The sequence below is a fragment of the Cryptotermes secundus genome, unplaced genomic scaffold (assembly GCF_002891405.2).
Source record: "Cryptotermes secundus unplaced genomic scaffold, Csec_1.0 scaffold1522, whole genome shotgun sequence".
Classification (NCBI taxonomy): domain Eukaryota; kingdom Metazoa; phylum Arthropoda; class Insecta; order Blattodea; family Kalotermitidae; genus Cryptotermes; species Cryptotermes secundus.
Window position 1 is genome coordinate 308,570 of NW_019738369.1, and position 25,098 is coordinate 333,667.

The 25,098-nt window shown below is 38.5% G+C and overlaps 1 protein-coding gene across 4 annotated transcripts in view; it reads left to right on the plus strand.

Annotated features, from left to right (window-relative positions):
* The first annotated feature begins 875 nt into the window (after window positions 1–875).
* LOC111871000 (transmembrane protein 131) overlaps window positions 876–25,098 on the plus strand; it is a 37,559-nt gene continuing 13,336 nt past the window's right edge. For all 4 annotated transcript variants that reach the window (XM_023863710.2, XM_023863709.2, XM_023863708.2 and 1 more), the window contains exons 1-19: window positions 876–1,039; window positions 1,252–1,319; window positions 3,367–3,392; window positions 5,391–5,474; window positions 6,642–6,765; window positions 6,850–6,963; window positions 8,111–8,233; window positions 9,208–9,371; window positions 10,161–10,341; window positions 10,453–10,561; window positions 12,687–12,943; window positions 13,937–14,113; window positions 16,699–16,923; window positions 17,087–17,278; window positions 18,657–18,906; window positions 20,117–20,501; window positions 20,819–21,174; window positions 22,794–23,944; window positions 24,504–24,894. In XM_023863710.2, coding sequence (XP_023719478.1) covers window positions 937–1,039; window positions 1,252–1,319; window positions 3,367–3,392; window positions 5,391–5,474; window positions 6,642–6,765; window positions 6,850–6,963; window positions 8,111–8,233; window positions 9,208–9,371; window positions 10,161–10,341; window positions 10,453–10,561; window positions 12,687–12,943; window positions 13,937–14,113; window positions 16,699–16,923; window positions 17,087–17,278; window positions 18,657–18,906; window positions 20,117–20,501; window positions 20,819–21,174; window positions 22,794–23,944; window positions 24,504–24,894 — 4,480 coding nt within the window. In that variant the 5' untranslated portion in view covers window positions 876–936. The remainder of the gene's footprint in view (window positions 1,040–1,251; window positions 1,320–3,366; window positions 3,393–5,390; window positions 5,475–6,641; window positions 6,766–6,849; window positions 6,964–8,110; window positions 8,234–9,207; window positions 9,372–10,160; window positions 10,342–10,452; window positions 10,562–12,686; window positions 12,944–13,936; window positions 14,114–16,698; window positions 16,924–17,086; window positions 17,279–18,656; window positions 18,907–20,116; window positions 20,502–20,818; window positions 21,175–22,793; window positions 23,945–24,503; window positions 24,895–25,098) is intronic.

Here is a 25,098-nt window from a genome sequence, read left to right on the forward strand (position 1 = left end):
ACAAATCTGTGTTCAAACAGGAAGCTTGTACATACAAAACTACACAGTGCCATAACCCAGAGGATCACAATATTAGTACTGGTTAAAGGCTGAACTGGATGGTAGTGCCAGTGAAATAGCTTGAGGCGATATTGAGGCCGTGAATTATCATAATTTGATGCGTACAGTATTGACTGAATTTGGACTAACTAGGTGGTATATGATGTATGTGAAAATACAAGGTCAGAGGTAATGACACGTTAGGCAGTGCATGATTTTTCACCACAAGATCAGCGTAATTTTCACGTCCAGGGATACAATTATATTTGTGTTCTTCAGACAAGCATGTGAAAGATGTCATATTAAAGATAAAGTATGTTTGAATGTAATTAATTTAGTACCACGCCGTGAAGACATATGAGGGAGTGGAGGTATAGCTCCACCATTCTCAGCCTTGGCCTTTGATGGTTGTCAGCGTCACCCCCGTCACTTAACCCTTGCCCCTGGAAGCACAACCTCTGGTGCACAGTGTACAAGAGGTTAGGTGGGCCCCAGGGTTGGTATGAACACGAAGAGAAAATCTCTTGCCCGTACAGGGAATCGAACCTCAGCTCCTCGGTCGTACAGCTCGTAGTCTAGTCATACCGACTGAGCTATCCCAGCCATCCCAACTCAAGATGCTCAAGATGAATTGGCACATTGCTTGCTACCTAGTAAATGATGCAGAGGGAGTTAATTCCAATCACCATGCACCCTGTGCGCTTTTCATAATTTTTATTTTCTATCGCGTATAGTTGAAACTTCGTTGGAGAAAGCAGCAACAAAGAAGAAGAAGAATGTATGCGATATCTCTATGTGACTTTCTCTCCCAATCGATCCACACCATCCACACATCGAGTCAGTAACTAATCGATAGTGTTATGGCCGCCGTTTGGCTGGTGGACGAAATTCCAAAGTATGGAGCTGAGAATGGCTGAACACGCAGTTTGTTTTATATTTTTCTTAACATTATTAGAAGTGGTTGTGAAAACTAAAATGACAATACATGGAAATAGCCATGGTAAGGCAAAATAATAAATTTAGTGTGTTTTATATTTTAGTTACTGCCATTTTCAAACATATTCCAAAATTACCCCTTCTGCCGTACCATTCAGTTCTTGTTTCATTTGCATCTTGTCATTCATTTAGGCTGTTATATTTCAGACTGTGTGTAGTCTTGTTCATTGGGTACGTATTGCTTCACTTCTTAAAGTACGTGTTTTATTCTTACAGCTTTTATGCAAGCCAATAATGAAGTCAGATATCTTGTTGATGGTATGGCAGTATCTCCCATGCACAAGGTAAAATTTTGTCATTATTTTAATTATATAACTTCTCTATAATATTTGTATAAGTTTAACGATGTTGCCGACGTTCCATTACCGAGTGAAAAGTACTAAGTAGAAATTAACTTCAAATCATGTAGCTATGTCATTTGTCATTGACAATATATTGTTATACTGCTTACAGAAACTCTGAATATCAGAAATGTTAATGAACGTAGTTTTATAAATGTATACGATATGTTACCACATAAGTAGCAAAACATGTGTTTCCATTACATGAATTTTGGGTACCATATGTAAGGGAAAGAGGTTTGAAGAAGTTATTTAAAAAGAGAAGGAGCTCTGATTTCTGAAAAATTATAACTTATACCCAGAATGTATGAATCTTGTAAATTGTGCTTCTTACAGAATTAAAATGATTATTTAAGTTTGGCATACTGTACTAATGCTAATGTAGGTAAATTGTTGTGGTTGACAGAGCAAGGTGTTGATTTGGGATTGCTGAGTTCCTGAGATTTGTCCACTACCTGATACTCTAAATAGAACACAGTGTTTCAGAAACAATATCTGTTATCCATCCTCAGGTGAAAGGCTGCTGAGGCATGTGCTTAGTTGAGTCTTGTTAGAATGAATTAACCTCAGTTGCTTCTCTTGATTCCCTACCAGACCATATAGCATCTTCTGTACCTGTAAATGTTACTGGATGATTATGAAGGTTAGGAAGGGTAGGTTAGTTTCGTTCACATCTGTGTTATCTACTCTTATATGTATTATGTCATAAGTCATGTCATATGGTGAGAAACAAGCATTATGTTCCATATAGTTAATCTTGTTCTGAAATGTTTGGTTTTCTGGGTATGCTATTATGCTTCTTTATTCTTGCATGTCATTCAAGGTATATCATTTCATTTTATTAAAACAATTGGTTACTGATCACCATTAAAGGCTGAGACTGAATAGAGCTGGTTTTTTTTTATTTCTGTGGATAGAGTTGACAGTATTGCGAGCTGGATAAATATCAAAATTGGCATTTGGAAACCAAATTTGTAATTGTTAATAAATGAATATACTATTATTAGAAAGGATCTCCTTTTAACATTATGTAGTCAAAGTTTGGGAGGTGCTCAATTCAGATATCACCCTCCCCACCAGTTTTCCTGGATGAGGGTATTATCATTATGTAGAGGTGTGACCATAGATGGGATAAAGGGATTTACTGATCTCTTATACACATAACTTCTAACTACAGGCACATACAGCACTGTCGCTGATCTACACGCTTTACAGGTCTCTGGCACACACACAAAATCTCTCTGCTTTCACTAGTCATTTCCTGGTAATGGTTCTTAACAATGGAGGTTCTTCAGCATCTGTGGACACGCTGTTGCCCGCTGGCTCACTTCACAACTCACAGATCGTCACAGTACCCTCTAATCCTTTTCCAGTCTTCACAAGCCGTTCCCTGGCAGCGGATATTCTTCAGCTTCACGTGCTCAGGTCCTAACTTCACAGCCTCCTGTGCAGAACTCAACTGAACTCATTGCTCCAACTGTCCTGATTATAACTCCTGGGCACAGACCACATAGAAAACACTGTTCTTCTGTTGTTGCATTGATGTCCATTGTTGTGGGAATGTGTTCACCAAGCTGTTACCCAGAAAGGGTTGCGTAACCCTGTTTATTAAGAATCTGCTGCCGTAGCAACAGGCGTGGTTTCATGACCGTTACCCAGCATCAGATCTGCATGCTAGAGCATCTATGATTTCTCTCAGTCCCTCAAGGCAGATGCCATGCTTGCTTATTTCCATATCCTGTAAACTTCTTCACTCATCCTGGTATCTGACACTGTGTATTCTCGATACTGAAGTGTCACTAATTAACCCATGAAATAACATAACATTTGTGACATTTCACTGCTTTGTCAGTAGATGGTCAACTAAATTTCTGTACTCGTGATTATCATTACTTTATGGGGAAGAGGATTTAAAGGATTTTGAGGATTTAGAATGCAGAGTCATCATTGTTGTTTTTGTTTCTAATCTCAGGAATTTTATGTCTTGCAGGAATTCTCAAGTTCTTCAGGTGTTAGGTAAGTGATTGGAATATTTTTGTATTGGTGATGGTTTAGCCCACTTCCTTTATTTTATTCTGTTCGTACTAAGTAGTGCAACACTTAATAATTAAACTATGTCTAAAACATCTTTAAGAGTGTATCATTATCAAATAGTGATGTAGATTGTTACATCATCATGAGAAACTTGTAAGATTTCACTTTAAATGTGCGATGTGAACCAAAATTGCCATACTGGAGGTTTCATTCAACACACGGGACTTTAATTCTGTAAGGTTGCATACTTAATGTATGACATACACTCAAAAATGTTTTAGATAAAGTTTGTTAAGCAGCATGCCATGAAACTATATGGAGGAATGGTGATATAGCTGCTCACGTACTTAACTTTGCTGGTACTAGATGGAGGTGAGTGGTCAGTTTCACTCCCTGGCTGCTTTACGTCCTGGCGAAAGACCCCCCCCCCAAAGGACCCCAGAGGATAGGAGGGTGGGTGGGTGCCAGAGCTGTCTGGATGCTGTCAGGAGGTGATAAATCTCTTGCTCATGCCAGATATTGAATTCTTTGATTCCTCAGGCATCCAGCCAGTATCATTATCACTTTTCCATTATTCTTCTGCCCCAAGTGCTGTAACCACTTTGTTTTTATCTCACTGGTCTCCATTGCTGTGACTTTATCAAGTTCTTGCTACATCCATATGGTTAAGATGTGTTTATTAGGCATTGCACTTCTTTAAGTTAGCAATTTTATCTTAATATTTTGTTTGGCCTTGTGTCATTTAGCGTCTATTTCTAAAATTGTGAATCCAGACTGTAAGAATGTGTTTCAGAGGAATTATGCACATACAGAACTTTATAAAATTATTAATTTTGTGTATCATGATATATTGAACTACATCTTAGAGTTCCAGAATGGGAGTGAAGGAACTGCTGTAAATAAACGCTTAATTAAAGATTTGTTTGAACAGTTAGTATGGGAAGGGGTTAACTGAAACCCCACTTGGTAGTTGAGAGAAATCGCTTCTGATATCTGATTTATACTTAACTCTAAAATACGTCTTCTACCTCCCATCTTCTATCCTGCAGATGGAGGTAGACATTCCTCTGAAACATCGCTAAATTTCTACTGAATTACTTCGCACTGCTACTCATATGTAGATTTGTCCGTTGTTTACGACAGTTCTGTGCTTTCAGTAAATAACTGATAGGATGGAATGTGAATAAAATCAATTAATTAAGATATTATTTTTTCTGCATGTTTCAGTCATTTATGACCATCATCAGGCATTTATAAACAGCAGAATCCATCTACGTTCTAAAGCGGACCTCATGTTGTGATAGATCCATAGCTATTAATCTTGTCATGTATAAGTTTTTACGCAAGATTACAATGTTTAAATAAATTATGTAGTTGTGACATACACAACAGGATGCAAAACATACAAAAGAAGATAACTGGCATCACATCCCAGATTACTGAAATCTTTTAAAATAGGCATTTAAAAGCTGTGAATGTGAACCTATGTTCAACAGTTGTTTAGGTTACGGAGAATGAGAAAAGTGAATTTTCTCATTTTCACTTAAAAGTAGAACTGGAACAACCCAGTACTCAGGCGGTGATATAGGGGAGTGGAGGTCTAGCTCTACGCAGTCCTAATCTTAGCACTAGAGTGAAGTGAGTGGTCAATATGACACCCCAACTACTTTACCACCTGAGAAAGTTATCCTGATATTCCTTGGATGGGAGGGTGAGTGGTCCCCAGGGCCGGTCTGGATAGGGGTAAATAGAAGTCTCTTGCTTGTGCTGGGAATTGAACCCTGATTTCTGAGCCTGAGTTAGCTATCCTGGGTTTGTACATTAACAGTAACTTAACTTACTAATTTTTGTTGGTACATAAACGCACAATATTTTAATGATACATAGCGGCTCCACCATATAATGTTTCTTGGTTTAAAGTTCTTTTTATTCAACCTTCAATTTCAGTGTTTGCTTTAATGTATTTTGTTTTTCTTACAGAATGCCAAGTTTAGATGAAAATCCTATGTATAATAATAAACTTCATTTAAAATTTGATCCACCACTTTTAGACTTCAGAGAAAGGTTAGTAAACATTTACTGTATGTACAGTTCAGTATACATATGAAGCTCAAATTTACGTGTTTGTTGAGACAGTTTTTTTTCGAAATGAAATATCATTCATTTTCTGAGATCATGTGAAGGTTGGCATGTTGCTGATGCTTTGGAAGCACATGCTGCCTGCATCTTCAGAATCAAAGTGAGTAGCTTGAGTGTTTATGTATGTATAGGTTTTGGTCCAACAGCCCCAGGAGGGAAAGAGTGGCGGCTAATGCCTTATCCAATCTAATAGGCACAGTGGACAGTGCGTTTAACGGACCAAAATCTGTATGTACAGGGGAGTGCCACTAAATAGGTCACATATGGGGGTGAAATAGCTGTAATGGAAAGGTTTTCTATGTGTAACACTAGGTAGCAGCACAGTCCAGCCTCATGACAATCTAGGTCTCATGGTTGAATGGGAAATGCCTAGGCCCTTTTTGTATTTACAATTCTCTTTCACAATAAAAAGATCTAGGTAAGAGATACACATGTGCATGTTAAGAGGCTGGTTTCAGTAGTCAGAATAGCGACTGTGCTTGAGGGGAATGCTACCAAAGAGTAGTGTTCTGTTTTGCATTTTTCTGTGGGCAAAAGGACTCAGTGGAAAGTATATTCATAAGGAAATATTTCCTTTTTATGGTGGGAAGTGTTTGTCGTGTGAAGCGGTTCACAACTGGGTCAAGAAATTCTCTGACGGATGTTTGAAAGATGCATATGATGCCCGACTAGTTGCAGATGTGTCTGAGACAGCAGTCAAAAGACTTCTGTGCTTTGGGTTTCGATGCACTGGTAAAACGATGGGACAGGTGTATCAGTGTTGGTGGAAGGTATGTCAAGAAATAAACTTTTTTTTTTTTCCGGGTTTGATTATCACATGTTTTACATTTTATATCCATTTGTGACCTATTTTCTTACTCTCCCTTGTAGATGAACACTTATTCACTGTAATCACTTCACCCTGAAGATCAGAGCAGTGTGGTACTATGAAAGTGATTTGCCTTACCAGATATATATTACTTAAAATATTTACTTGCTGGTTTATGGCTCTTGACATAGTTGGAATTTCTTGATTAAATGAAAGTATAACACTTGCTTTGTCATTTACATCAGTGAAGCTGTGTTTTTATTTCACTCTTGGTTTTGTTACAGGCATGTTGGTGTCCCCCACCAAGAAAAAGTTACTCTTTTCAATGTGAACAATAATAAAACAGTACACATGTCTTCAATATCAGGAAGCACAGTACATTTCCACAGTTCATTTTTTGAAGACAAGGTAAGACCATACAAGAATTGTACAGTGAATGTCCATCTGTATTCATTATGATAAAGAGAAACTTACTTGAACTTGAACTTTCAGGTCATTCCCCCCCTTGGGAATACATCTTTCAATGTCGTGTTCCTGGGACGCGAAGAGGGCGAGATGGAGAGCAACCTCTTTATTCATACTTCAGAAGGAAGTTTCAAATATCAGGTTAGGGCGAAAGTGTTTTATAATCCTTATACAGATTTACGTGAGAATATGAGTTTAAACCTTAGAAAAAACAAATTCAGTGCTGTGAATATGGTGGCTGTGTTATCATCACTACACTGAGGAAACTGGCTCAGGTGGCAACACTTCTGACTTGTAGTCAGGAGGTGTCTGATTTGAATCTCAGCTGGGACACTGTCCTGACTGAGTCTTGTCTTGGTTTTTCTCAATCACTCTAGGTAAATGACAGTATAGTACTTTAAATTGAGACCGTGATTGCTTTCTGCAACATTCTTTCCAATTCATTGTACACTGTCATCAAATCATTCCATGTTACATATTGGAGTTATGGTCAGAATTGTTAAATAAATAATAAAAAAAGTAAAGCTATCCTTGTACCAGGCCATGAAGGCCCACAGGGTTGTGAGATGTTGAGGGTCCCACATCATCTGGACAATCGGCTCAAAGATGACGGTAAGGTCAGCCTTACTTGCCGACCATGCTTTACTCCCGAGGAAAATTATTTGATTAATTCCTGGTACTCATTTCTGTTAAAGGCTGAGTAAACCCCAGCGCCTAGTGTGGCTGGAAGAATTAGGTCAACTGGAAAAAATCCAATGACCTCATTGGGACTTGAACCCATGACCTTCCGGCTTGTAGCATAGCCCCTCAACCACTACGCTACTGCATGCCCCCATTGTTAAATAAATGACAGATGAAATGAATAATCCTTCATGTCACTAACCTGGATAGTACAAGTATGATCCATCTTTCACCGTAGCTGTGTTTCGAAGAGTTGTCATATAACTTCGGATTTCTGCTACTCGTTTTATTTTACTGGGTTTCATTTTCTTTCAAAAATAGCGTAATTTAACTTTAATACTATTCATTTCAGCTGATTTGTAAGTTCAATTTATTTTTTTTAGACAAATAATTATGTCATTTTACATCTTTACCAAAAGAATTAAATAAAAAGAAAGTCATAATATTCTGTTATAGTGATATTCACGTAAGTTGACATCACTTATGTTTGGAGCACATCCAGTTATGATAAGAGATTCTGCAGTTACTGCTGCTGTATACCCTATTGCCCATGCTTATTTATATTGCACATTTTTCTCATTGACATGAAATAACCGTTACATTGTAGGTGAAAGGTGCAAGTGTAAGCAGTCCTTATCGCTTGAGGCCGCTCGTAGGTGTACGTGTGCCTCTGAACTCCACATACTCTCCTCTAATTTATATGCACAATCCTCACACAACTCCAGTACAGGTAAGTGAATGTATAAAGCCATAGATATTAAGTAATGAACTATGTCCTCATATATATTGTGGCACGCCGCCTAAAAGCCGGAACAGTTGAGTGAGATCGAAGTTTATTTCTTAGACAACGGGCATTAATAAAGCACGTTCCCATGACAGCGGATTACCATGTGACTAGTATACATGCACTTCCATGGAAACACTCGGCTAGACACGTAAGTTATGGCAGAACTGGGGATGTTTTGATGGTAACGCATACATAGGCAGGAGGTTACCATGGAAATGAAATACTGAACTGTTCAGGGCGGTGTCTGCTATTTTGTACTCCAAGTACCTACTTCAAGGAGATTACACCAGATATAACGAGATCAGATCGGATCAAACCAGAGCGGAAATAAGATCAGAGAAGAACAGATCAGTGACGATGGACTAGTCAGGTCACATTATCTGAAAGAAGTTATGTCAGAGTGATTGTAGTGAATGTAAGTGTAATTGTAAACAAGTTGTCCAATAAAACAGCTTCGTCAAATCCGTAATCCACAATTATTTGTTATGGAACCCTGTACACGTGACAGTATATAAACAAGTTTTGTAAGCTTGAGATCTATCATTGTCATATGCAAGTTCAGGTTACCACAGCAGTGAATTGTCTAGCATTAATTCCCTGTAGTTATGTTGTAGGTCAAGAATGACCAAGCAGTCTTTTGTTTCAGTATGTTGGTTTTATTTTGTATCAGGAATATTTTGATTTGGGTGTGTGAAGTGTAGTGTACTATGATTGACTGTTTATGTGTGTTATTTGTGGACAACGATGTCAAATATCACCCTTGATATATTATTCAGTAACATAGAGGACTGGAAAGGCGCATGGGAGAAAGCAGATTAGTTAATAGTACAGAACCTCATATAATAAATGGTGAGACTTCCTGTTGAATTCAGAATTAATGTTGCATTTGTATGTATATCAATTTCATTTCTTTTCAGATTGTCGAAATTTACAGTAGTGGAGGAGAGATACATTTGGAACTTCCATCTGGAGAACTAGAAGCCCCCAAAAATCTGTGGGAGATACCACCTTTTCACACAAAACCTGTCATCAGAGTCCATTTTGTTGCAAAAATAGAAAAAAATCACACTGCTTATATCAGGTATATTTTTAATGTATATTGCATTGGAATTGAGGACTGGTTTTCCATCCCATGGCCAGTCAGTTTACTGATTGAGCTGTTGTGGTTGTGTTTCCTTTGAAATATGATATGCAAATTCAATTCCAACTTTTCAATTACTGAGTTTTTTGGACTTTGTCCATTGTCCTGCATTCTGAAATCCAGAGAACACAACGTTTTAGAAACAGGATTGTTTCTGTCCTTGGGTGAGGGGGTAGTAGATTCTCTGTTGGGTCCCTTACATGAAAGCGCTCACCTCAATCAACCCAGTAATTCTAAGTGGTACACATCATCGTCAGAACCATTTAGAAATTGCAACTTTTGAGGTACCTAAATAGATTCCTTATTAGGGTTCTCAAGTGCCAAAAATGATGGGACATTCAAGAATACCCGACGTCTGCTTGTTTGTGCCTTGTTTTCAAGTCAGTATACTTTGGCATCAGGTTCCTATATGCAGATCATGGACAGAGTGTGCTGTTGTGTGAAATGAATGAATGAGAAAATATGTAGCGCTCAGCAGACGTCACTTGTACATGTGGCATACTCTGTTGGGACACGTGGATGCCTTCAGTCAGGTCCTTTGCCAGTAGACTGTGTCCTCTGATAGTTGTTATGAGCTAGATAATAGATGTTGCTTTACAAGTAATATATCACTTATACTACTGTTTCTATCAATTTTGCACTTAAGGAAGTCTAGACAAGAGCTTCCCTTTGAATTCTTTATGGTACCCCAGGTAATGGAATAGAGCCTTTTTTCTTTGTTTGCTCCAGAATCAAGGTGAACAATAGTGAAGAGGTGCTAGTCGTGCCACTTGAGGTGGAAGTCTCTTCTAATGCAGGGCTGTACTCTCAGGATGATGTGTTGGATTTTGGTATTGGCGGCAGCCGGGACAAACCAAAAGAAATTAGACTTCTACTTTATAACTCATGGAAGAAAGTGATTCGAATACAAGTACGTTATACAGACGTCAGAAAGACATTGTTACGTGTGTACTTCATCATTTTCAGAACTGATGTTATAAGTTATGACACATAACAATATTTTGATACTTCTCTTTTACAGAATATTATTACGACACCGGTATCTAAAGCCTTGAAAATAGATTTTCAGCCTGTCAAAGTTCCACCAGATTCAAAATCACCAACGCAAGTAGCTGTTCTAACATTTGATTGTGAGTAGAATTGAGTGAAAATATATTTATTGTTTGTAGACTTCTCATTTTTAATAAGATTAATGTATTGAATGGATTATATCAGGTGGGTGGACAATATTAAAATGGATCTTAGAGAGATAGGATGGGATGGTATGGATTGGATTGATCTGGCTCAGGATAGGGACCAGTGGAGGGCTCTTGTGAACACAGTAATGAACCTTCGGATTCCATAAAATGCTGTAGAATTCTTGAGTAGCTGCAAAATTGGTGGCTCCTCAAGGAGGGCTCAGCTCCATAAGTAAGTAAATAACTTCACATTCCACTGTTACACACACTAATGTCCACATTCACTTCTTCACCAGCTGTTGCTTTGTAGCGGCTTCAAACAGCAGACAGTCCTCTCCCTCCAGGTTCACAAACTATCCCTGGCCTCAGCTACCACTTCTTACAGCAACTGAACCTCAACAGTTCTCTCACTAACTAATTCAGTCACTCACCAACCAACTACCTCAGCTCAGCTTAGCTCAACTTGAGTGTCCCTCACTAACTAACTCTCCTGCTTATAACTCCTCGGCACAGACAGCGCAGAAAGAGCTATTCTTCTCTTGCTGCGTGTGGGCCGTTTTCTAGTTGTTTTATGGTCATTGCCTAGCATCAGGTCTATATGCCACAATATGCTTTCACTACAGTATCATTAAGGTTACATCGTACTTTGGGTAGGCAACCATATGGAAAGAGAATCATGTTTGTGTTCAGTGAGATTCCTGGCTAGGCGATATTGGTTACAATCCTGTGGTGAAAACAGAATGTAGTAGCTCCCTAATGATAACATCATGCTCTGCATCACTACCTAATGTGACATGACCTCAGAATTGTTTTAGACACAGCGTATGAAGTTAATCACAAGGATCAACTCAGCACTTTACAGTAGATTACTGCCTTCTGGAATGTGACACCATATAGTCTGGTAGATCATTAACATTTTGGATGGAGATGCAGCCTCCATTTTCAGGGCATGGATGAGTTGTTAGAGATACTGGGACGAGGGCCCTGACTGAACCAATAGGAGTGACGAATATTTGTCTCTTTAAAGGGTCATTTTTCAAGGTCAAAGTGATTGGGAAAAACAAAAACTGGAAGTGAACCAATAGGAGGCAGAAGGAAGTCTGAAGAGAGAGAGTAAGGAAAGTAGGACCTGGTGGCCAGTGGCATTTTCAAGGTCAGAGAAAAGGGGTAAAGACGAGACATTAACGGGTTGGTTCAGAGGACACAGTGGGTGGAAAATGGAGGCTGAGTGGTGTCACATCACAGAAGGTGGTAATGTTCGTAGTCACTGGTGTAAGAATTGAATCTCTCATAGGATGTAAGATTTGTTTTCAAGTTTTCATATCTCATCACCTCAGAACAAGAACTTTATAAAATCCCATGACAGTTATAGTTCTTCAGGCTTGAAGTAGAACAGTTTATCATACTAATTCACAGTCAGGAAATTATAAATTTGAGGTTTTATTTTCAACAAAGATTTGAATTGCTGTATAATCTGGTAGGTGGCTTCCAACACTTTTGTGACAGCAGGTCCCCACAAAATGGTGGTGCCTACGCACGAGGCTACATGATATTGTAACTCAGAAACCGAGTATGTTGACATGGTTCTAGACTCATATTTTTGAGGTGCCCAGTTTGAATCTGGGCTAGGACACTGGCTATCCTGACTCAGATGTTCTTTGTGGTTTTCCTCCCCCCCTCAAGGAGAATGCCAAGATGCCTCAGTTAGGTTACAGCTGCTCCCTTCCAGATCATATCTGATTATTTATCGGTAACTGTACCATTTGACACTATGTAGTGTGGATACTGACAGCATGATGAAGTAACTCACAGAAGAAGTCCAGGAGGTGAGAGTTCAGGAAGTAACAGAAGTTTGGAAGGCCTCTCACTGTTATTATTTGGTATGTAGGTGTATTTTCTGTGAGATTTATGTTGTCACAACAGTGTCTGTTAGAATTACTGTCATCTGGTGTTTGGCACTGTGTCATTTGGTAGATAGTTGCCGATGTTTCAAGGGGATATATCTACCAATCTACATGTCACATTCTAGAAGACATAATCGTTACCTATACTTCTTTTTTGTTTTCTGTCCCTTTAGGGAAAACTTCATTTGAAAGCAAACACTTCGGCGGTAAACTTGTAATAAAGAGCAAGCATAGCCAGCATAAGGTGGTAATTCCGTATGTGGCACACGTACTGGAAGGCGGCCTGGAGTTCAATGCCTCTGTCACTCAGTACTGTTCTGATTTGGGGCTGAATCTTGGTATTAGAAATTTCACTGTAACAAATGGATTCAAAATACCGGTGGCCTTAGTAAATGTTACCCTTCCGAAGGAAGCGCAGGCACATTTCATGGTAAGGAGCTCATTTTGCCTCTTCATGTTTCTGACAGTAGTGTTTTACAGTAAACATGAGTGTTGTTTTGGACACGCTGTCATCTTCAGGTTTTTGAAGCACAAGGTTTGGAGTCATTGTGTCCATTTCTTCGTTGTGTGTAGAAGGGAAAATAAAGGTTCCCTCTAAGCTGTGCGTACACACGACTCCTCAATGGCTGTAGAACTCCCACACATGATTATTGGTTTAGTATATAGTCAGTTTGAATTAATAAAAATAAAATAGAAAAAAAGTAAACTACAATATTTTGTGCTATTTTTGGGAGCTTATAAATTTAATGTCTGCTATGAACCTCTTCCAAAAATTGTTAACCCCCCACCCTTGGGTTGCCCAAGCCAGCCCTGTTGCTGTTCAGAAGACACCATGGCTTGCAAACTTGCATCGCCAGCTTAGAGGGAACGTTGACACCGACTATGAAGATTACTGACTTTGAGGGCATGACACCTGTAGTCTGGTAGATGGGCACCAGTGTTTCTTACTCTTCTGTCCTGAAGATGGAGTCAGCAGCTTTCTTTGAAAACACTGTTGAATATCTACCAGAATAGACAGCGTCACATCTCAGAAGACAGTAATCCAGATGGAAAGAAAGATTTTTGCCAAGTTGTGTCTGTTAGAAAGGGCAAGTCTTGACCATTGGACTGATGATTTCAAACATTATATGTATGCTGAAATATGTTAGCTGTTCATTTATTAGACCACATAAAATTAAGAATTTATGATTTCTTAGAAATTTTGTCTCAAGCAAACCATAGATTTCTTTATTTTTCATTCATCATATTGCAATACTCAGTAGTTTGTAGTTTACCTCAGAATTATGTTTCATTCTCATAAATATAATTGATTATGTAATTCAGAAGGTATTAAGCTGTGATTATATATATAACAGGCTTTATGTAAATTGCATTGTACTGTTTTTAAAAGCTCGTAACATTAATACTGATGTTCTTGTTCCAGATTAAAAAATTTACACCAACAGTTCTGGGTGAAGGGGAAAAAGTTGTACTCTTTCAGCTAGCTATCAGGAGGGAAACAATCGAATCAGAATTGAAGCTTGAATCAAATCTGTTTCTACATACAAATATTTCAACAGTATCAATTCCACTTTTGTGTTATAATGGGCGACTGTTGAAGGTAAGGCACTGAAACTGCATGCAGAGATAGAGTTGAGGTTCCCACAGTGGAAATTTAGTTTATACAGTGCGTTCAGTTAAAGAGAAAACGTTGCAATACCACTGACCTGGCCCAACATTCCTCATGGATTGCTACTGTAACTGCTGATAGCAGAATGAGTCATTAGCGCTGATAAACGCGCGCTGTTACAGTTACAGCAGCAATGTGTGAGGAATATTGGGCCCTGACATCGGTGTTGCAAAGTTTCCTCCTTGATTGAACATCCTGTAGTTTTCTGTACTAAGGCCGTGGAAGAAGAAGTTCTATAGATTGAGCTCCACATTTTCCCTGATGAACCAGTTTCTCGTAGCAGTAATGTTTTAGAATTGTGTTCAGGATGTTCTTGATTCCAATCATAGTCCAGACACTGGCTAGTCTGACTGAATTTTTTTTTCCTCAGACTTTGTAGGCAAATGTTGCTATTACACCACAGTTACTGTATTCCGTTATCCTTACCAGTTCATCATTCGTCTCTCATCCTGCAGTTTGATGATATATCACCTGGATACTGACAGCATTCTAAAATAACCCACCAAAGAAAACATCTCCATCAAGCTGTTATGTTTCCCCCCTACAGCATTTGTCTTGGTATTCCCATCTTGTCATGTCACCACTGTGCTTGTACAGATGTTGGTAGTGGTAACTTTGATATTGACAAGCGCTTTGGCTTCTTAGTGTAAGACTCATTCTGTGGCCTCACTACAGTTTGTCTTTTTAGTGGTTACTTGTGTTGTGCAGGAACATATGCCTCCATCTTCAGGGTAGAAGTAAGGGTGCTGCATTTTGTTATAGTAAGAATTATATATCGAGCACATTTGCTCAAGCGGTAACACTTCTCACATGTATCTGAGAGCTGCCTGAATCAAATCTTGGCTGGGACACAAACTGACTGAGGGTTTTCATGGTTTAACTTGGTTCATCCGGCTCCGTCACACTAGTAATTGTATGTAAGATTTTTAACCACCGTCCAGTGTGATTGTTAGGAGTTGTTTTTTTTTCCGGGAACAGATGATGGAAGGTGTACGTGTGAAATTAAATCTAGGATTGCCATGGCAAAAGCTGCATTTAGCAAGAAGAAGAATCTTTTTACCAGCAAATTGGACTTAAATTTGAGAAAGAAACTAGTGAAATGCTACGTTTGGAGCATCGCTTTGTATGGGGCTGAAACTTGGACACTTAGGGCAGTAGATCAGAAACACCTGGAAAGCTTCGAAATGTGGTGTTGGAGAAGGCTGGAGAAGATCAGTTGGACCGATTATGTGAGAAATGAAGAAGTGTTATTTAGAGTCAGTGAGCAGAGGAATATCCTACATGAAATAAGAAAACGGAAGGCTAATTGGATTGGTCATATCTTACGCGGTAACTGCCTTCTAAAAGAAGTTATTGAAGGAAGGATAGAGGGGCAGATAGAACTGACCAGAAGACGAGGAAGAAGACGTAAGAAGATGATGGATGACCTTCGGGACAGAAGAGGATATTTTCATTTGAAGGAGAAAGCTCTAGATCGCATCAAGTGGAGGAACTGTTGTGGAAGAGACTGTGGACCTGTCGTATTGACATATTACAGATGAATGAATGAATGAATGAATGAATATGTTGTGGCCAAATGACCATCTTTGGAAGGATAATATGAACACAGCATAGCCTGTCTAACTGGACCATGATACCAAAGAGCATTGATCATCAGACAACGAAACCGTGCTGTGGAATATACATTGAGGAGAAGAAGTATAACGACACAAACCAGATTGGTTCTAGATTAGAACAAATATTATACATTACCTGTAAACATGGTTATTGCAGTAATTTTTAGATGTTCTAATAAATCAGAGTACATCTTAGCATTAGTTAAAAGATATAATATTTATGTCTGTGACATGGTAATATTAGCTTCCATATGTGTTGATTTTATCCTTCTGAAGATGGTCGTTTTGACCGAAACATGTAAAGGATGAAAAATTAAAAACAGACAACTCTTCTCAATGACATTGGATGGTGGTTAAAATTCTTATATACAATTTTTCATCTTCTTAATCCCTCTAGGCAAATGCTGGGATAGTAACTCAAACCAGGCTATGACTGTTTCTGTTCGCATCCCTTCCAATTCATTATTCGCTAATCATCGTGCCATTTAATGTATTGTTTGATCTGTTGATAGCATGATTAGGGTAATGGAAAAGTTATCACAGTGCTTGATTAATTAAGTACCATTTTATGTAGATGTATTGGGAAGTGGAGGTATAGCTCACATTCTTAACCTTGACACTAGGTGGGAGTGGTCAAATTTACACTCCTGCCACTTATCTCAGGGGAAGCAGCCCCTGGTTCTCATTGTACAGAAGACTGGGTGGGCCCCAGAGCCACTCTAGGTGCTATGTTGAAGAGAAAGTCCCTTGCCTTTACTGGAATGAAACCCCAGTTCCTTAGTCATCGAGCACATTGCCTAGTTCCTATACTAATAGCTATCCTTGCACCAACAGCATCAGTAAATAAACCATATATAAACAAATAAGAAAGAATTTTATTGTTTGTTCGTATGATTGCAGGTGATTTTATCAGGATTTAATGAAACAAAATTAAATTTTGGAACAGTTGGTAGTGCGAGTCACAAGGAAGCCCATTTCGCTGTCATTAATAATAACCCAGTTGCAGTTCTTCTTAAAAGCTGGGGCACAAATATGACTGGTGCATTGGTAGAATTGGTTGGCGCGGAGGAGGGGAACCAGTCGACCGTGCTGCAACGGCACAGTTTCAGCAACATGAGCACAACAGTAAGTAATAATGGAGTTATTTCTTTCTTGTACCTCACATATTTTCTAAACTTCTTTGGATACTGGAAGAACATTGCATCTGTTGGCTTAACGTAGCTAGAAATATTAACCCCGTGGCATCATGAACTAGAAGACGGTAATCTTCAAGTATTTATATTTGCAGCTGGTTTTGATGCCTGGATGTTATGCTGTATTCCGAGTGTTTGTTGAGGCTCCAAAGACTGAAGGGACTGTGTTGGCCGAGGTGTTTATTAAGACTCAGTTTGAGCGTTTAGTAATCCCAACAGTGATGACAGTAGCACATGGGGATCTTGAGTTAGTTCCAGAATCACTTGTTATTGATGATTGCTTTCCTGTAAGTATTATGTTTATGTGAAGTAGATGCTTTGTTATTTTTACATTTACATAATATAGTATGTCTAAAAACATATGTTTAAGGTGGGGAGTAGGGCAAAACCATGTTTTCCAGCTTTCTGGCTAGCAATTTCTCATCTCTTTGAACCTGTGAGTTAATAAATTGTACAGTGAATTCCTGATATAATATTCCTGTATTTTGTGAAATCCTATATTTAGTGATTTGGGAGGGGGGGAGGCATCTTAAGCCCAGTGTGAAAAATATTATTTTCATATACTTAGGAAATTTCAGTTTAATAAGTTAGCCATATTTAATGTATGAAATTTTTATTCTTTCATAATTTATACTTTGATTTATCATGATTGGGATGAAGACAGTAATCAATATTCACATCTTATCTCAGCTGTAAACTGTTCCTACATTACCACTGTCTTTATTCCGTACGTCAGCCTACTGCTGTAGAAATTAATATATTATTAATTATAAATTTATGTATAAAGAAGCAGTTTAATTACCAATGTAAATACAGTCTTTTATCATAATTATAAGATTTACAAGAAGGTGAATAATCCTTTAATGTAATTAAGTTGTTCTTCTAGAAGTCCGTTAAATAGGGATCTCACTATATTAGGGGCAGTGCTTAATAGTTTTTAAGAATTTTGCATCCAACTGAAATAGCCTTTAACCTGTGTATGCCAGAAGCCAATTACATCAGCTGTGTATACTTGCTTTAAAACTCCTATGACTAGAGCCCATTGCTAATCAATACAGCATTTCTGTCAGTAGATGGCATCAGGAATGTTTTAGAGGAAATTACAGGTGTTTATGCTCTCTGTTCCTGTAATACATACATTAATATTTATTTCGTTCCAGAGATCTACAATTGGCAGTGCTGCCTTGAGATATAGAACATGTCAATAAAAAGTACATTTATAATAATGAATTGTTAAAAATTAAATATCCAAGACATTTAAAAAGACCACATATAATTGTAGTACATTAACAGTTGTAGAACACAAACAAGTAACACATCAAACCAAATCACAGACACGACACTGAAACAAACAACGTCAAAAATCAGGTGCCATTCACAACAATTATAAACAAAACCAGACAGATAATATTATATTCTAGATGTGACAAATAATAGGCGCAATCTTTATCTATAGGAAGCACAATCATTCCTTGATTTCCATTCGTTTCCATTCGTTTGAAGGTAATCTGAGGAAGTATTGTGGGTTTCTCTGCTTTGCTCCATTTACCTGTAAGCAGCCATGACACTTTTAGCAGGCAGTTCTGTCACATGGTTTTGAGGTCAGAGGTTTAATGTGTCATATTCTTTAGAGCTTGTGATCCGATTGTTTATGTTTTGTGCCAGGGTAAGTTCTGTAGTCAGCAACTTCGTGTTCGGTCACTGTTCAGTCGAGAGATGGACGTGACAAGCATTACAAGTGTGCCACCAGACCCGCAAGTGAGCTACGAAAATGGGAGAGAACCCGACGGCTCTCTTGCTGTACATGTAACTCGCATATTACCACTTAACACCAGCTCGGTTGGTGAGCTGAGGTTCAACCCAGCCGTTGGGTGCGGAAATCACTGCTATCTTGGCATATCACCAAATTCCACAAGTGAGTGGGAACAGTATTATCTGTTGTGTGAAAAATATTGTAAATATCTGAGCCTGTCAGTATGCTTGTCCCTATAACCTTAGACAGACCTGCTTCTTAAACTGTTAAGATACTTTCACTGTTCTCATTTGTGGTTAAAAATGGAATATTTTGGAAGCTGGTTGTGCTTTTGTCATCAGGTAAAAGTATGAAACCTACTCTGTTGGGTCCATTCGGAGTAATCTCCAGTTGGGATAGAGGTTAGCCCCATATACGTAATAGGCTCAGTGAAGTAGGGTTCCTGCTTTTTACCTGATGATGGAAGCAGAGCCAAAGTTCAAAGCGTATTGCTGCTTAATAAAATAAGAGAAAATTTTGTCAGCTTTACTCGCCGTGAAAGGAACTGGGATAGCGTAGTCAGTATAGCGAGTGGCTACAGGCTGGACAGTCAAGGGGTTGGAGTTTGAATCCCTGTAGGAGCCAGATTTTTCTTCTCACCATGTAGCCCAGATCGATTCTGGGGCCCACCCAGCTTCCTATTCAGTGGGTAACCTGGGCTCTTTTCCTGGGGTTAAAGCAGCTGGGATGTGAAGCTGACCACTCACATCCAACTAATGTTGAGATCAAGAATGTATGGTTCTATACATCCACTTTCCCATACGTCTTCATGGCCTAGTGCTTAATTAGGTAAGCACAGGGACAGCTTTACTGTACCTGCCCTGGAAGTTTCACATCTTGCAAAATATGAGACAAATGAAAATATCCACCATTTATGCCAATTTCAACAGCACAACTTCATCACTAGCCTTTCAACTTCTGTTGTTTTTTTTTTCTTTGTTACTGTAAGTAGTGATAGATGAGCGGTTGATGAAGGCTGTGATACAGATTGAGATTTTATGAAATTATGTTTGAATTGAAAAATTTTTACTTAACAGGCTTAAATTCTTTTTTTTTTTTTTGTATATGGCACATGTTTTCTGCTGTTATGCACTTTCTTAGCCAACTATGTGGTCAATAATTTTGTTATACAAATGAAAACTTTATAAAGTTAAGATGAATAGTTGACTCATTAGGCAAATGAAGAGACATTAACCAGAATGTTGTTAATATAGGGAAGCACTTTACTAAGAATGACTCTGCTTCATGAAATCTGAGTTTTTAGTGAAATAATGTAACATTAGTTTGTTATTACAATTTACAAGTTCCATAAATTTTTTTATTTCTTTTACAGCTGGAAGTCAGTGGCTCCATACACTGGGACTTCCTATTCACACACAAGATATGGACTTGACTTTGCTGAACACGAGGCATAACCGTTACCTGGCACTGACAGACGGAGCACTCTCAGCATGGCAGAATCTGACATTGCGTCTTGATACCACAGAGGTGCGAGGTCATTTGTTTCAGGCCAAAGTGCGACTCACTTGGCCCAAACTTGTTTCTTCAACTCAAGCTGGGAACGCCAGTTGCATTACCTTCCCACTTACGCAGATTGGTAACACAACATACAGGAAACTGATTGTGCAAAATCCTTCATCAAAAGTTGTGGTGTTTCAGTTAGCTCTGGACTCTGTTTATCTGCAGGGGAACCGTTTGATGGACAACCTTCCAGAAAGGTTAGTATTCTGAACCCTCTTTAATGACATCATTGCATGTTTATTATGCTGTAACGTAGCAATGGACAGTTTCTTTTGGGTTTCATGTCACAGTATGTTGAGCATATAATGTGCCTTTCATTTTTGTGTACTGTGTTGTTTGAAGGATTTATTGCTCCAGTAAATATTTTGCAAGTTACGATTGAGATGTGCACAGAAATGTTCATAGGTCTTCATGTAAATCATCCATTATTGTTTGACAAGCTCAGTAAATTGCAGAGAACACCACAGGGAATTTTATATGTATTCTGAAGTAATCCTTTCTGATCTTGTTACAGATTTCATCCAAATTGTAAAGATTGCTCAAACTCAATACCAGGAGAATTTACATGGGTGGAAGGCAACCGGTCCACTGCTGCATTGCAGAGTCAGCTGGGAGTACCGGTACACAGAGATAGTTTTGCCATGTTGCTGCAACCTGGTGAGACAGTTCGCGTCACGTTGGGCTTCAAGCCTGTGAGAACTGGTACCATCTCAGCTCTAATCTATGTCAGAAACAACCTAACTGTGTTGGAGGTGGTACAAGTTTCGGGACAGGCTTCACACGCACAGTTCAAATTTGGAAACCGGAAACCAGGCTCTGGGTCTCCTCTCCTCTTTGAAATAGCAGAGAAACATCTTAAAGATTGTGAAAGTAAGTTATGATGTTTCTCTTGCATGCAAATTTGTCTTAATTATATTTTTAATCAATTTGTATCATCAAAACATTTTTCTAGACAATGCCTGAATGACCAGCAGATTTTTAACAACTGAAGCGATACTCAGAAAAACAGTATTTATCAGTAGTGGTTAGAAATTTCTTAATGAGACTTCATTATAATGTTATGTATCAAGAAGGCTGTTGTGTAGCAAAGAAAAACATTTGCAACATGGGTGAAACATTGAGATGTGTGAACATACCGTCTCATGCATTTATGCATTCTTGGTTAAACATTCCAACAACATTTCATGAGGCATGGAAGCGACAGAAGGGGGTGTGTCAAGCCAGGCATTTGCCCCCACCTGGATTTTTGGAAAAATGTCATGATTAGAGAAAGAAGGAAATGAAAACATCTTTGTATTTGAGGTTGTTACATTAGTCTGTCTTCTAGGTTGTGGTGCCATGCAGTGTGGTAGATATTGGCTAGACACACGGTCTGGATTGGTAATTGGATTTATTGGACTTCTACAAATCACGACTACTATTAATTTTGGCTGTTTCACTAGTTACACACTTAACTGTGGCAGGCACTAAATCTTCCGTACTTCACTAAGCACTGCCTGGTGATGGATTCTACAACATGTAAGATTTGAGGTTTTCACGGTGGTGACTATGAAGATTTCTCTCTTCTATGATGTGGCGCCATGTAGATCTTGTGTGAACCGACATTTCGGAGGAGATAGACACAATATGTTCCTCCAAAACGTTGACACACACAAGATCTGCATGGCGCCACATCCCAGAAGACAGAATTCTTCGATTCTACAACGGCTTAAATTCTTCAGCTTCCATGTTCAGATGCTTCTGTCCTCACTGGCTGGTGACCAACCCCCTCACCTTTAAATCAAGATGGTAGCTTGTCTCACATTCTCAACCGACAGTAGGCTCCAGTTACTTCTTATATAACCTCAGCATGGATCACATAGGAAACACCTCTTCAGTTGTTCCTGTATTGTTGCATGTGTATCTTTTTCTGCCATCACGTGGTTTGGTTTATGTGGAAATGTGTTTACTCAGCCATTTCCTAATAAGGCTCCACAGTTTTGACTTTGGGCAGACATGTCTTAATAATTTCAGTGTCATAATACTCTGTTGCTTACATCATTTACCCTTAAGACAGAGGTAGCTCTTTCCTCTGGAATGTCAGTAAATATCTACCAGAGTACATGGTGTCACATCCTGGAAGACTGAATGTTATTTAGTTACACAGTTGTAGTTGCATGAAACATAAGGACCCTGTTCAGTATATTTGTCTTGTATTGATATGTATGTGCAGGAGAGAGATATTTGAATATTGTGATTTACACGGTTAACTACAAATTACTGACTTATATTTCATTTAAATAATGGCCTGATGTTGTATTCCAATTGTATGTGTCTCTAAAAGATGTGATACAGAATTTCAAGAGACATCATTTTCAATATGCAGTCAATTCACTTGTTAAAACTTAAGAAATGTTAGAGTTTGGCTGTTTGTTGGCATACCACAAAATTAAATTTTTATAGGAGAAAATCATTGAATATTTGAAATTTTATACACAATTTGTTTTCAGGGGAAAAGCATCGTAAGTTTCCAGTGCCAAATCTAACGGTGAAGAGGTCATTCACTGCTCGCAACACTGGCGATTTACCCATCCATGTGCGAGGCTTTTACATTAACGGACTTCCTTGTGAAGGTTTTGGTTTCCGGATACTCAACTGTGTAACATTCCATCTACCACAGAACGGCACCCGCAAGATTGACATAGCATTCACCCCTGACTTCACACTCGCACGTATACAGCGTACTTTGAGTATAGACACTAGTCTCAGCATACCAGTTAATTACACGTTAATTACAACCCTGCCACCATACTTTCTGGTGTCTTGCTCCAGAGTCTTAAGCCGCCCTGTGTGGGAACCATTGCTTTATTATTTAGCAGTTAGTTTCATGTCATTCCTTTTTCTCTCTGTTCTTTCTCTTGCATACTTAGAGTCAGATCGTATACTTAAATGTGCCCTCATAGCAATGGCAAGAGATGGAGCAGCTGCTGTGCCGTCTGATTCCAAGCAGAACTGTTCTGGCAGCCACAAGATTGGAGATGGTAAATCATGTACTGCGAAGCCAGAAGGAGTAGGCAATTGGAATCTTGGCTCATCAGCTCAAGAGACAGAAAAACACATGAAAGCGTCACATAGCTCACATAATTCTGTGGGTTTATGTAGCAAAAATAGTAGTTGGCCTGAGCCTGATGACAGACCTGTAACGAACGAAGTGGATAACAAGGAAAAATCAGGATGTATAAAATATGATGAACCTGAAGTGGGATTTTCAAATTCTTCAGCTCCACTTTTAACAATAAGAAATAAGAAGAAGCTTGGAAAACGAAATAGCAGTAACAGCGACACGTCTTCGCTTTCTGAGTCATTACATGAAATTCCAATATTGAAGAAAGGTTGGGGGAGTGTATTTTCGAGATCCAGTCAGGGTTCGTCTGTGTTGAAATCAAGACAACGAGATGCAGAGATTAAAGCAACGGTGAACATTGAAAATTTTATGGACATGGAGTCAAGCACCAAGAAGAATATGGAAATCAGTAAAAATGGCAAGAAAATTAATCAAGAATTTAAAAAGAATAAAATTCAGCCAGAAGCCATGGTTTGTTCAGAGGAAGAAACTTCATCTACCACAACAGAAAGCTCAAACAATGATGAAATGGAAAAGGTAAGTTACGTATTTACACATATATTTATTTCTTCGAAAGGGAATAGTAACATATTTTGACGATAAGTCTTTTAAGTGCTTATTGAGCTAAATCACACCAAATAATGGAGTGACTGTTTACTTCCAAAGTACAGAAAATTTTGAGACATTGTGCGTATTGGTGGAAACTTATTAAACAAATGTTTACATACATCTAATAATTTACACATACAATCGCTGCCATGCAATTCCATGATGAACACTTAAGACAAAAATGTTCATTCAGAAAATTTGTACTGATGCATAATTTTCGCAGAAGACATGAACATTTTGGGTAAAGTTTTGTACAAAGTTGATAATGATTTCATTTCTTGGTAAGTAGTTTTATTGCCCTCTTTATAAGTAGGTATGATAGCAGACTTCATTCACTGCTGTTGCAGTTCTTCTGTATGCAGGATGCGATGAATCTGTTTCTTTCATCTTACTATATAAATATTTTCTATACTTACTGTATGTGTACATGTTTATATGTTTTTGATATGGTTGTTTTGTTTAGTTCATTTGTTGATATTTATTGCAGGAAAGAGACTCATGTGAAAGAAACTCTTTGGACAGGCCCCACAAAACAACAACAAAGATTGGTAAAGGTAAAAGCAGTTCTGAATACAGAGATAATTATGAAGGTGACTGTGATGATGATGATTATGAGCGTGAGGCTCATAGGAGGAAAGACTTCAGCGGCCGCTGGAAATCCACTCACAAGATGACACTTGTCAAAAGCGCACAGCAACAGGAGCAACAGTTTGATGCCGGATCAAGCAAGACATCCACATTGGGTACTGGTGAAGTCCCTAGACCACCTAGTCTAGAGTTACCATATAAACTGAAGTCAACAAAAAATACCAGTCGAGATCGAAAGGACAAAAATGTACTTAAAAGACACACAGCAGATAAAACTGGAAATTTAAAGGGTTAGTATGCTAGTTTTATGATCTGAAAATGAAGTCAATGCAAGAACGTTCTCCTCCTCCCCCCTCCCCCTCCTTCTCATCCTTATTCTTCTTCTTCTGACATATCCACTTTCTGTGGATTATCAAAGAACCAAACCTTTCCGTTTGTGTGTTGCGGGCTTTGCCTAGCAGTGAATTTACACGGCACAATATATCCTTCTGAAA